Consider the following 13,436-nt stretch of genomic DNA (forward strand, 5'->3'; position numbering starts at 1 on the left):
GTCTACTTTAAATGGTCTTGATCCCCAGGAAGACCACCAGCCAAGCTAGCCCAAGGCCAGTCCTAATCTCCTCCTATACTATTAGATTAAGACAGGATTCCTGCCTCTGTGCTTCCTCCTTCATGGTCTACTGACAAAGGCAAGTTTATAGAGTTCATCTGTGTGACCAGGACCAAGCTGGCTAACCAGTCACATGGCTATTCCATGTCTGGCCCGTCTGCTTTGGTCATGTGCCCATCCTCTCCTCAGAAGACATACACAAGATTCTGCATTCCACAGGCACCTCTTCCAGGAAGCCCTCCTATTCTTCCCAGGGAGTCCTGCTGGGCTCTGAACCTCCCACTCATCTGAGAGGCCCTAAGAAGAGCACCGAGGCCTGCTTGTCAATTTGTCTTGCCTCAGGGCACAATGCCCAATGTGCAGAGGGCCTTCTGCCATACATGAAATGAGGGCCCGATACCAGCCTTTGGGTTCAAGGAGGGCCCCTCCTGAGATGCTGCCCAGCCTTCTCAGTGCCCGAGGATAGAGGAGGGCAGAGCAGTTATTCTCAGGGGACCTTTCTCTTGAGGCCATCAAGCTCTCAGCAGTCATGTCCAATGCCCCTAAGCTCTGCCTGCCCTTGGCCTAGGGGCCAGCCTGGCTCAGGTAGGACCCTGTTCCATATCAAGTCTGTGTGAGAGAGTCCTCCCTGTGTGCAGGGTCTTCAAGCCTGCCCCAAAGGCATCCCCACCCACTTAGCCATCTAGGGCTGGTTGGCATCTATTCGTATTTTGAAGCCCTGACCCCCAAGATCTCAAAATGGGACTATACTCGGTGACACAGTCTATAAAGAGGCTACATAGGTATGCCTGTTCCAATCTGACTTGTGTCCTTAAAAGAAGAGATTAAAAACAGGACAAAGACATCGGGGGGGTGTGCACACAGAGAAAAAAGCATGTGAGGACACAGTAAGAAAGTTGCCATCTGTAGGTGAGCAGAGAAGGCTCAGAAGAAACCAACCTTGTCAATACTTGATCTTGGACTTCCAACTTCCATAACACTGAGGAAATACATTTCTATTGTTTAACTCATCCAGTCTGTATTATTTTGTTATGGCAGCCCTAGCTAACTAATATATCACTTAACAGTCAAGTGAAGGAATAGAAGAACCGTGGAAACAGCAATACTCAATAACAGATTAAAAAATCTCACAAAAATTATGGATGATTGATTATTCTTCGCATTCTGAATTTGTATCACCCATCTACACCAGAATGTATGAAATACCAGGAATTCAGACATAACTTACATTAGAGAAATTTAAAAACCAAAATATTATCCTTCTAAAAGGAGTCACATGAAAAATGTTCTTATAAAGAACAAGTTTCTCTGATACCTTCAGAATGTTAATTTTTGAAAGTTCAAATTACAAAATAGCCTGTGATTTAATATATCTACTACATAAATTAAGCTCTACTAGTAATCCAAGCTAGTGGTTTCCCAGCAGTGGTACTGGTACACACTCTCCTGAGGCCCCTCTGGGATGTTGCAGGAGGTCTAAGAGACGTTAACCTGGTATGTCTCATGGGGCACAAGGTCCAGGGTGCTTGACTTAAACTAACCAGGGCAGCTCCCCCGTTACTTTTTCTCACACTGAGGTTCTATATAAGGTCTGTTTTATTAACAACTCCACTGGATTTTTTTAAAATAATGAAAACCAATGGACTAAACCATTGTCCCAGTTATTTCAAACTTAAAAATCAGAATTTTAAAGGGATCCAACCTACAATTATCATATATAGCAGGTCCTCAAATAACATTGTTTCATTCAATGCTGTATCGTTTTGTTATAACGTTGATATAACGTTTATATCAATGAGCCTATGGTAAATTGGTTTTGTTATACATTGTTTCGAATAAAGTCACAGACCTATTGACCATGTGAAGTGAGGAAGAACTTGCTATATTTAGAGTAAATTATGATTATCTCCCTCTCTCAACAGAATATGGGATGGGCATATGCTCACAGTTTAAAAATACTAAACAAGGGTAAAACTCATCAAAAATAGCCTGAAGAGGAGTTTTTTCCCTATATATATAATGTATTAATTACCACATGAAAACCTAACACTTGGTGAAAGCAATCTTTCCACCAGTAAACCAGAAAGCTTTGCAGTCCATAGTTGTTTAATCTTTACAACATTCCTTGTTGGCTAGAAAAAAGGGATGTTCCTTCTATAGGGCAGAAAACTGAGGTGGAGAAAGTTAATAATATGAGAGTAAATGTAGAAATTCTGCTTAGTGCTCTTCAGGCAATGTGACTGAGCAGACTTGATAGGAGTCCCTACTCCGTCACTTACTGATTTGGCATCTTGACTGTTTATTAACCCTCTCGAAACTGTTTCCTCTCCATAAAATGGGGGTACTAACTACCATGAAGTTCTGTGAAGATTAAAGAAAACATTGTGTATAGAGTGCCTCATAATACTTTCACATAACATATTCAATTTATGCCTGACCATTCACACCACCCCTGCAATAAACGATAAGGTGCACTTACAAATTGACTAAGTGTTTAGGAACAGCAAGAAAGAGTGAATTGTGTGGATTCCTTCCTTGAAGTATTAGATTCCTTTCTTATCTGAAGTTTTGAGAGAGACATTTAAAGACCTGTCCCTGGTTTTATGGGGGTCCCCATCAACCCAAATCAATTCCTCTTCCCACAGGTATAATCCAACATGATTTAAACAGATATGACTCCTTTCTAAGACCAATCAGGATGGAAAAACAGCATATATATGTGAAAACCATTTAATTATCAATTATAAATCAATTCTTGAAGTCTAAAACCTGTATTTATTATAAATAATATGTTTTGGCAATAAACTAATTTTTAACTAGTTAATTTACACTAATTGTTTAAAAAAATTGTTTAGGCAATAAACTTATTTGTGTGAATCTAAATAAGAGCGTTAGAAAGATAAATCTACATATAATACATGTTTGTCACATGAAAGAAGGGAAAACCAGCTACCAGTTTTACAATCCTAGGTTTAAAATGATGAGAAGAACTAGAGGAATTATGAGTTGAACTCTCTAAGGAGAAACTAAAGTCGAGAGAAAGCAAGTGTCTTCTCTAAAATTATAAGATAACAATATCGACCAAACCGTAACTGTCATTTTAAAGCCAAATTTATTTCTTAACCACCTTTGAGACCCTAAGTTTATAGCTCATTTCCATGAATATGTAGAATTGACCCCTTAATAGAAAAAAGATAACCTCAGTCTTCTACTTAGTTTTATATTTAATCAAAGACACCAATTATTCATATCAATTAAGAATTCAGAGCACAGCTCTTCAGTCAAGATGGCAGAGTAGGTAAACATTGTGCTTGTCTCCTCTCACGACGACACCAAATTACAACTACACCACAGAAGAGCCATCGCTAAGAATCACCTGAAGTTTAGATGAACAGAAGTCCTCTAACTTAAGGACATACAAAAGAAATCACATCAAGACTAGTAGGAAGTGCAGAGATGCCAAACAGGTTGGTCCCACACCCACATATGGTGGATAAAACGAGGGAGGGATAGCTCAGTTGTGAAGGTCCCCCTGAGGAGTGAGGAGTCCCAGCTGCAAACCAGACTCCCTAGGCAAGGGTTTCAGTGCTGGGAAGAGAAATCCCCACAACTTCTGGCTGTGAAAATCAGCAGAGATTGTGATTGAACGGGATAGAGGGCAGCTGGAATCCCAGGCATTCCTTATAAAGAGCACACAAACTTTACTGCACACGAACATACTTGCTGACAGACTCACTCATTCTGATCTCCAGTGCTGGGCAGCCGCTCAAAAGGCTCCAGGCACATAAGGGGAGGAACTGAGTTGTCTGGCCTCAGAGCAAGAACTGGGGGGTCAGCTTTTTCCCAGACTGAAGTACTGGCAGAAGCGACTGTTTTTTTGCTGAGCTCTAACCCCAACCACTATGCAGACACAGGAAGGCACAAATCTGAGACTACATCAACCTAGCTAACACCATTTGCCCCACCCTAATGATTCCCTGAGACCCCTTGCCACCCAAATTGTGTGGCCAACCAAGTTGCTTCCAGTGGCCTTTCCATACAAACGGCCTGACTTGGCTCATGCTGTGGACTTTCTTAACATCTTTTAAAGGTTTACAAACCCCAAACAAACAGCATCTTGTCTTGGCATGGTCTTGCTAAGCAATCCCAAGCACGACAATAGTAATAGCCAGCTTCAGTTCACATCTTAGCCAATCCCAGATACCTCCAAGCCCAGCATAAGTGTCAACCATTTGCAGATCACTTTGTAGCTCATATGGAGTGGCCCCAGGGAGGGCATAGGCAGTGGCAGACGTTGGCCTGCAACACAGCCCCTCCCAAGAGACTACAGAAACAACACAGCAGGTGGTGAGCTTCAGATCACACCAGAGCACCACACAACCACCTCTACAAACAACACATAAAAGGGCAGATTGGACAGGTACAAGAGCCCTGCTAAAGTGAATCATGACCCGTAAGTTGTGCCGCTGCACAACAGCTCCTCCACTACAGTCATGATCAGTCCTCACAACCAATCAGCCTGAGGGTCAATCCCTCCTACTGACATGTAAACAGCAACCAAAGCTCAACTATAACAGAAGAGCAAAGACAACACACAAGGGACACACCTGCAGCATCTGGATCAGGTGACCAGTGAGACTGCACCAGGTGTTCTGCACAGAACACCTAATACATAAGGCCACTCTACTAAGACTGGGAGGCATATCAGTCCTACCTAATACACAGAAACAAATCCTGGGAAGCAGCCAAAATGGGGAGACAAAGAAACACGTCCAAAATGAAAGAACATGACAAAGTTCCAAAAAAAGAACTAAACAAAATAGAGACAAGCAATCTACCAGAGTTCACAACACTGGTTATAAGGATGCTCAATGATCTCAGGAAGAACTTAAACAGAGATGGGAAACATAAAAATGGATATAGAAAAGATAAGAAAGAATCAGAAATAAAGAATGTAATAACTGAAATTAAGAATACATCAGCATGCCTTTCTGTCTGTGGATGCCGCTGACTAAGCATCACTAAATCTCCCTTCCCACGGCCGTCATGTCTAAGTCAGAGTCTCCCAAAGAGCCTGAACAGCTGCGGAAGCTCTTCATTGGAGGTTTGAGCTTTGAAACAACTGATGAGAGTCTGAGGAGCCATCTTGAGCAATAGGGAATGCTCACAGACTATGTGGTGATGAGAACCCCAAACACCAACTGCTCCAGAGGCTTTGGGTTTGTCACCTCTGCCACTGTGGAGGGAGTGGAAGCAGCCATGAATGCAAGGCCACACAAGGTGGATGGAAGAGTTGTGGGACCAAGGAGGGCTGTCTCAAGGAAGATTCTCGAAGACCTGGTGCCTGCTTAACTGTGAGAAAGATTTTTGCTGGTAGTATTAGACCCTGAAGAATATCAACTAAGAGATTATTTGAACAGCATGGGAAAATTAAAGTGATTGAAATCATGACAGACTGAGGCAGTGGCAAGAAGAGCTTTTTTGCTGTTGTAACCTCTGATGGCCATGACTCTATAGACAAGATTGTCATTCAGAAATACAATACTGTGACTGGCCACAACTGTGAAGTAAGGAAAGCCCTGCCTAAGCAAGAGATGGATGGTGCTTCATCCGGTAAAAGAGGACGAAGTAGTTCTGGAAACTTCAATGGGTGTTGAGAGGTGGTTTTGGTGGGGATGACAACTTTGGTCGAGGAAGAAACTTCAGTGGTCGAGGTGGTTTAGGTAGCAATTGTAATGGTAAAGTATACGGTGGCAGTAGAGATGGCTATAACAGATTTGGTAATGATGGAAGCAATTTTGGAGGTGGCAGAAGATACAATGGTTTCAGCAATTACAACAATCAATCTTCAAATTCTGGACCCATGAAATGAGGAAACTTTGGCTACAGAAGCTCTGGCCCCTATGGTGCTGGCCAATACTTTGCCAAACCATGAAACCAATGTGGCTATGGCGGTTCCAGCAGCAGCAGTACCTATGGCAGTGGCAGAGGGTTTTAATTATTGTCAGGAAACAAAGCTTAGCAGGAGAAGAGAACCAGAGAAGTGACAGGAAAGCCACAGGTTACAACAGATTTGTGAACTCAGCCGAGCACAGTGGTGACAGGGCCTATCTGCTACAAAGAAGGCATGTTTTAGACAATGCTCATGTGTATGGGCAAAAAAACTTGAGGACTGTATTTGTGACTAATTGCATAACAGGTTATTTTAGTTTCTGTTCTGTGGAAAGTGTAAAGCATTCCAACAAAGAGTACTAATACAGATTTTTCTTTCCTTTTTTTTGCACCCAGGCTGTTGATTGCTAAATGTAATAGTCTGATCATGACGCTGAATAAATGTGTCTTTTTTTAAATGTTCTGTGTAAAGTTAGTCTATTCTGATGCCATCTTGGTAAATTACCCCAACAGTATGAAGTTAGAATTCTTTCAGGGTGATACCAAATTCTAATTGAAATTTATTTATAACCTACTTGGGCTCAGAAGCCACTGTCTTCAGAAACTTTGGTGTAGCTGAGTTGACAGATACTGTGTTGGTGACCTGGAGTTCACCCACATTAAAAGCCTAATAGTTTTTATTTAATATGCAGTTAAAGCTCAAGATACTTATATAATCATTACTAATATTTCCAATTATATAGCATAACCATTTTATTTATGCAGCATTTTAGGAACACTTTTAAAAACAGACTAAAAACAACAGGTTATATATTAAGAATACAATCGTAAGGCATTTTTAGATGCTCTTCTAGTTTTAAAAGATTAAAGAAAATTTTTATTTCCTATGGAAATTACTGCTAGTCAATCTAAATGTAGTCCTTATCAGGTCTCAAATTATTTAGCCATATATGGAAAAGGAAATGAGACTGCATTAGATTCTGTTGCGGTGCAAGTAGCACATTGTATAAATTAATAGTTATAATGAATTTTTAAAGAAAAATATTGATCAAACTGACAATTCTACTGAGAAAATATATATGAATTATGATTTAAAACCAATATTAAAAGCAAGGTGGAGTCACATTCCTGCTAATCTCAAAGTGGTCGTCAGGCCTCATACTTTGGCTGTATCACCATTTAGAGAAGAAGGAGGAGATTAAAATAACCACAATAGTAAATGAAACAGAAAATCCAAGTTGAATTTCATCTACATTTTTCCATCACTGGAGTTAAAATTTCTGATGATAAAGTCCATTGCCAGTATATGCTGAAAACCAAAATATTACTAAAGAATCAAGAAAAATGTTTTTTGAACTTTTCCACACCAAATTCTCTGTTGCCTACCTGAAATCCATGCTTGCCTCTCCACCATGTGCTTAACACTTTGGGGGGCATGTCAATGACGGAAACAATGTCGCCCACCTAGGAAAACAAATTTAAAGTGGAATGCTTTTAGTCAACTTTTAAACCAACTGCTATATCTAGAATTTAAATGTGAAGTGTAACAAAAAGTTTAAGTACTATTTTATTCTTTGGCTAATTGTTTATGGAAAAACATAATAACGTACTTCTTTCTGTTAAGAATTTAATAATCTTAACCATTTGTTAAGGAGAGGTCTACAAAAAGTAAAGTAGTACAAAGACTGTGATCCAATTATCACATGAGTAGTAACTTCAGAAAGCCAAATTTACAGCATAAGATTTTTGAAGGTTAGGCTTCATCAACACCTCTGTCAGAATATTGTTATTGCTGTTACTAAAAGTGAACAGATACACTTATAAAAGAGTTTTAAATACTCATATATAGAGCAACAGTAGCTGCTATCAATACCACATTTACTGAGCACTTACTATATGCACTTACTATAGGTATTGTGCTAAGCACTTGACATTACTTTATCAGATAGAAAAGGTATAAGATATCTACAATTACTGGGTTATTCTTAGTGTAAAATTTGATTATTATACTTCTTTCAATAGATAGTACAGTATAACATTTCCACTATCTACCTTACGAGCTTCACTCTAAAACTCAAACTAGTGTGTTTATACAAACTTTTACAAAATAATAAATATAAAATCACAATAATAGTTTTTAATAACATTTAATGAAAGTTATCTTCTATCAAAATACTCATAAGTGATGATCTCTAATAAAACATAGTTAAGTACTTCAGAGGAATGTTACTACCGTATACAATATTGCTTTAAGAATTTTTCTTTGCATATTCACAATTAATTTTTCAAGTCAGGAAAGTCATCTTCACAGCCTTATTTGCTAACAGACTTGGTATCTTTCAAGATCTACATTCCTTTGTGTACAGAACCTAAAAATTGAGTATGAGAACAGTTCAAATTCTATATAGTAAAAATTTATACTGTTTTTTATTAAATTGAATAACTGTCAGCATTTCAGTTTTTGTATATCATCAGCCAATATTAAAAGAAAATTAATTCTCCTTTTGCATCTAAAAGTAAAAAAATGTTCATTTCTCTTCTTATCTGTCCTTTAATTCAATCTATGAACAAATAATAAGAAAAAAGTATCACTGGGTATCATTTCTTTAGGTACTAAAAACAACACAATGTGGGGGAAAAGGCTGAGACCTGGCTTTCAAGAAGCTCACAGAGACAAACAGAACAATTATGATTGAACGTAATTAAGTGATATTTCAGAGATAAGCCATGAGAATGCTTCAGAATGACATTCAATCTAGACTTTGGGTGGGTTTGTATTTGCGTGGAGCAGAGGCAGGAGACCAAGGATGACTTCCTAGAAGAAATGGGAGACACTGAAGCTGAATTTTCAAGGATGACTACAGTCCCTTAAATAAAAATAGATGGGTTTCAAGAATACATTTCTATTACACATCATCTATATATTGCATTGTGTGTTCACCACCCAGAGTCAGTTTTCCTTCAAGCATCACCATATTTACTAAACAATGTCACCCCAATAAATTTAATGGGAAAAATACAAAACAAGAACTACATAAAGGGGAAAATTCTTGACATTTTAATTGTCTCTGGACAATGGGATTATAGGTGATTTTCACTTTCTTCTACATATGTGATTTTTAAATTTTCTTTAATGAATTATAGGAACAAATAAGGAAAAGGATAACACAAGTTGTTTTAAAAATTGAGATAATGGAATAGAATGCATATCCATGGAAATTGACTAAAGGAAATGTTTGGGTCACTAAAAGTTCTTCAACATTTAGAAATTTTGGCCAATCAAATGTTATTAATAAAAATAAAACTATTAAAACTATAGATAGATAGATAGATAGATAGATAGATAGATAGATAGATAGATAGATAGGCAGATGATAGATAGATAGATAGATAGATAGATAGATAGATAGATAGATAGATAGATAGATAGACAGATAGATAGATAGATAGATAGATGGTATGCCAAGCTATCAGATGATGGGGTAAGAAAAACCTGGTGCTTTTAATTTAAAAATGATTAAAACAGTTAAAGATGAGGCTGGAAATATATCAAACACTGAGCTAACACAGCATCTTTAGGAATTTACCTCTAAGGTCAACTCATCAGGTGCCCGAGCAGTGTATCTCTTGATAACGTGGGCAGCACCAACAGCAGGAGTGTTAATGGATGATTCTTCATGTACTAGCAGGTGATTTCCCTTATTATCAATCTGTAACAATAAAAAATGTACTATGAGATGGTTAAAGACATGGGACTTGCAAAAGTTTCTTGACTATCTATAGGAGATAATCCAATTTGATTTAGGGAAGCTATAACCCAAAGAATCTTTTTAAAAAGTATTGCCATTTCTTGAGTACTTAATATATGCCAGTCATTGTGCTATACATACAACATATGATTTAATTTAATCTGCATAACTTTAAAACATATTTATCATTATCATCATTTAAAGATGAAGATGCTAAAAATGAAGATGTTATGTAATTTACAAGATATTAAATAATTTCTCCAAGACCACATAGACAATAATGAAAGAGCAAAGATCTCAATGCAACTTGGCTTGGCTCTAAATTCTACATTCTTTCTACTTTTCATCCGATCTTCCCGACTTCCAATGGGAGGACAGAATTGTATAACTCTGCATATACAAATTATGGAAAAATACCTAACAGATTTACTGGACACTATATAACCCAAGACATACTTTTTTTTTCTATTTTGTTTACTTTTTTTTTTTTAGATTCAACATATAAGTGAAATCACATATTTGTCTTTCTCTGTCTTATTTCGCTTAGCATAATAATACCCTCTAGGTCAACCGATATTGTCACAAACAGTAAGATTTTTTTTTTATGGCTCAATAATATTCTATTGTATATACTCATATATATATATAACACTTCTTTATTCATTCATCTATCAATAGACAGATTGCTTTCATATCTTGGCTACTGGAAATAATGCAGCAATGAACATAGGGATGCATATATCTAATTAGTTATGGATTTCTTCAGATAAATACCCAGCAGTGGAATTGCTGAGTCATATAGTAATTCTATTTTTAATTTTTTGAGAAAGATCCATACTGTTTTCCATTGGCTGCACCAATTTATAATCCAACCAACCGTGCAGGAGGGTTCCCTTCTCTCCATTCTCACCAACACGTTTGATGATTTATTAATGATAGCCATTCTGACAGATGTGAGGTGATACCGTGGTTTTAATTTGCATTTTCCTGATGATTAGTAACGTTCAGCATCTTTTCATATATCTGCTCGTTACCTGTATGTCTTTTTTAGAGAAATGTCTATTCACGTCCTCTGCCCATTTTTTTAACTGAAGTGTTTGTTTTTTTAGTATTACCTTGTATGAATTCTTTATGTATTTTGGATATTAACCCAGTATCAGGTGTGTCATTAGGGAATATCTTCCCCCATTCAGTAGGTTGTCGTTTTGCTTTCTTGATGGTTTCCTTTGATGTGCTTATACCTTTACTTGAAGTAGTCCCATTTATCTATTTTTTGCTTTTGTTACGTTTCCCCAAGGAGACATACCCCCCCAAAAAATGTTTCTAAGAGTGAGGTCTAAAAGTTTGCTGCCTAGGTTATTTTCTAACACTTTTACAGTTTCACGTCTTACATTTAGTCTTTAATTCATTTTGAGTTTACTCTTATATATAGTGTAATAAAGTGGTCTAGTTTAATTTTTCTTTTTTTGCATGTCTCTGTCTAGTTTTCCCAGCATCATTTGTTGAAGATACCGTCTTTACACCATCACAAATTCTTGCTTCCTTTGTCAAAGATGAATTGAACATACAAGTGTGGGTTTATTTCTAGGCTCTTTATTCTGTTCCATTGATCTATGTGTCTGACCAGGAAAAATGCTGTTTTCCCTGCCAGAGCCTTGTAGTATACTTTGATACCAGGCAGCATAATAACTGCAACTGTTCTTCTTTCTCAATATTACTTCAGCCATTGGGGTCTCTTGTAGTTTCAAACAAATTTTGGGATTATTTGTACTAGTTCTGTGAGAAGTGCCATTGGTATTTTGATAGGATTGCATAGAACATGCAGATGGCTTTGGGTAGTGTGGACATTTTAACAATGTTAATTCTTCCTATCCAGGAGCACCATACAGCCTTCCATTTATTTGAATGTTCTTCAAATAAATGTTCTTCATTTATTTGAAATGTTTAATTGAAATGTTCTTCAATTGTTTTTGTTTTTAAAGATTTTGATTAAAATATATGTAACATACAATATTATATTAGTTGCAGGTGCACATGATAGTTATTCAACATTTATATCCCGAAGGAAGTGATCACTATGATAAATCCAGCAATCATCTGACACTATACCATACTATTAGAATATTACTGACTATATTCCCCATGCTGTACATTACATCCTCCAGACTTACGAGTATTTGTTTTATACCTGAAACTTTGAATCTCTTATTCCACTTTATCTTTTAACCCCTAAATTTTTCAATTACATTTAATATTCAATATTATTTTATATTAATTTCAAGTGTATAGATAGCATAGTGGTTAGACACTTAAATAATTTACAAAGTGATCTCCTTAACTAGTACCCACCAGCACTATACAATTATTCCCATATTATTGATTATATTCCCTATGCTTCAGTTTACATTTCCATGACTATTTTATACATACCAATTTGTGTTTCTTAATCCCTTCACCTTTTTCATCCTGTCCACAAACCCTCCCATATATTGCCCCAATAAACATAGTACACATCTGACACCATACATAGTTACTTCAATATTATTGACTATACTCCTTATGCTATATCCTATATCCCCATGACTACCAATTTGTAACAACCAATTTGTACTTCTTAATCGCTTCCCTTTTTTCACACAACCCCAACCCCCTCCTGTTTGGTGACCATGAAAATGTTTTCTGTATCTGAGTTCGTTTCTGTTTTATTTGTTTATTTTGTAATTTAGAGTCCACATACAACTGAAATCATATGACATGTCTTTTGTTGTCTGACTTACTACACTCAGAACAATATCCTCTAGATCCATCCATGGTGTCGCAGTGGCAATATTAAATTGTTTTTTATGACAGAGTAATATTCCATTTATATATGTCCCACCTCTTCTTTATCCATTCAATCATTCAGAGACACCAGGTTGCCTCCATATCTTGGAGAGTGTAAATAATGCGACCATGAACATATGGATGAGCATGTCCTCTCAAAGTAGTGTTGTCGATTTCTTTGGATGAATACACAGGAGTGGAATTGCTGAGTCCTTCATTGTCTCTTGTTATAGTCTTTGTTTTGAAGTCTACTTTGGTATAAGTATTGCTATCTCAGCTTTGTTTGTTTGTTCCATTTTCATGAGGTATCTTTTTCCATCCCCTTACTTTCAGTCTCTGCGTGTCTTTCAATGTGAAGTGAGTATGTTGTAGGCAACATCTGTAAGAGACTTGTTTTGTTATCCATTCAGCCCCCAGTTAATTGAAGCATTTAATCCATTTACATTTAAAGTAAATGTTGATAGGTATGTAGTTATTGCATTTTATTATTCATATTTTTAGTGGGGTTTTTTTTGGTCTTAAAAAAGTCCCTCTAAGGTTCCTTGTAACACTGGTTTGGTGATGATGAACTCCTTTAGATTTTTCTTGTCTGGGAAGTTCTTTATCTGTCCTTCGATTCTAAATGATAGCTTTGCTGGGTAGAGAAATCTTGGTTGTAAGTTCTTTCCATCACTTTTGAATATTTCCTGTCAATCGCTTCTGGCCTGCAAAGTTTCTGCTGAGAAATAAGTTGACAGTCTTATGGGAGCTCCCTTGTAGGTAACTAACTGCTTTTCTCTTGTTGCTTTTAAGATTCTCTCTTTGTCTTTAACCTTTTAATTGTGTTGTGGCATGGGCCTGTTTCAGTTCATCTTGTTTGGAACTCTGTGCTTTCTGGGCTTGTATGTCTATTTCCTTCACCAGGTTAGTGAA

General features: G+C 37.0%; 1 protein-coding gene across 6 annotated transcripts in view; it reads right to left on the bottom strand.

Annotated features, from left to right (window-relative positions):
• ARHGAP32 (Rho GTPase activating protein 32) overlaps positions 1 to 13,436 on the bottom strand; it is a 341,577-nt gene that overhangs the window by 92,085 nt on the left and 236,056 nt on the right. For 5 of the 6 annotated variants that reach the window (XM_081037993.1, XM_081037991.1, XM_081037994.1 and 2 more), the window contains 2 exons: positions 9,540 to 9,662; positions 7,339 to 7,416 (listed from right to left, as the gene is read on the bottom strand). The exons of the other annotated variant lie outside the window; for it this stretch is intronic. In XM_081037993.1, the coding sequence (XP_080894119.1) occupies positions 7,339 to 7,416; positions 9,540 to 9,662 (201 nt within the window). The remainder of the gene's footprint in view (positions 1 to 7,338; positions 7,417 to 9,539; positions 9,663 to 13,436) is intronic. 6 annotated transcript variants of the gene reach the window in all.

The sequence above is a fragment of the Rhinolophus hipposideros genome (genome assembly GCF_964194185.1).
Source record: "Rhinolophus hipposideros genome assembly, chromosome: 24".
NCBI lineage: Eukaryota > Metazoa > Chordata > Mammalia > Chiroptera > Rhinolophidae > Rhinolophus > Rhinolophus hipposideros.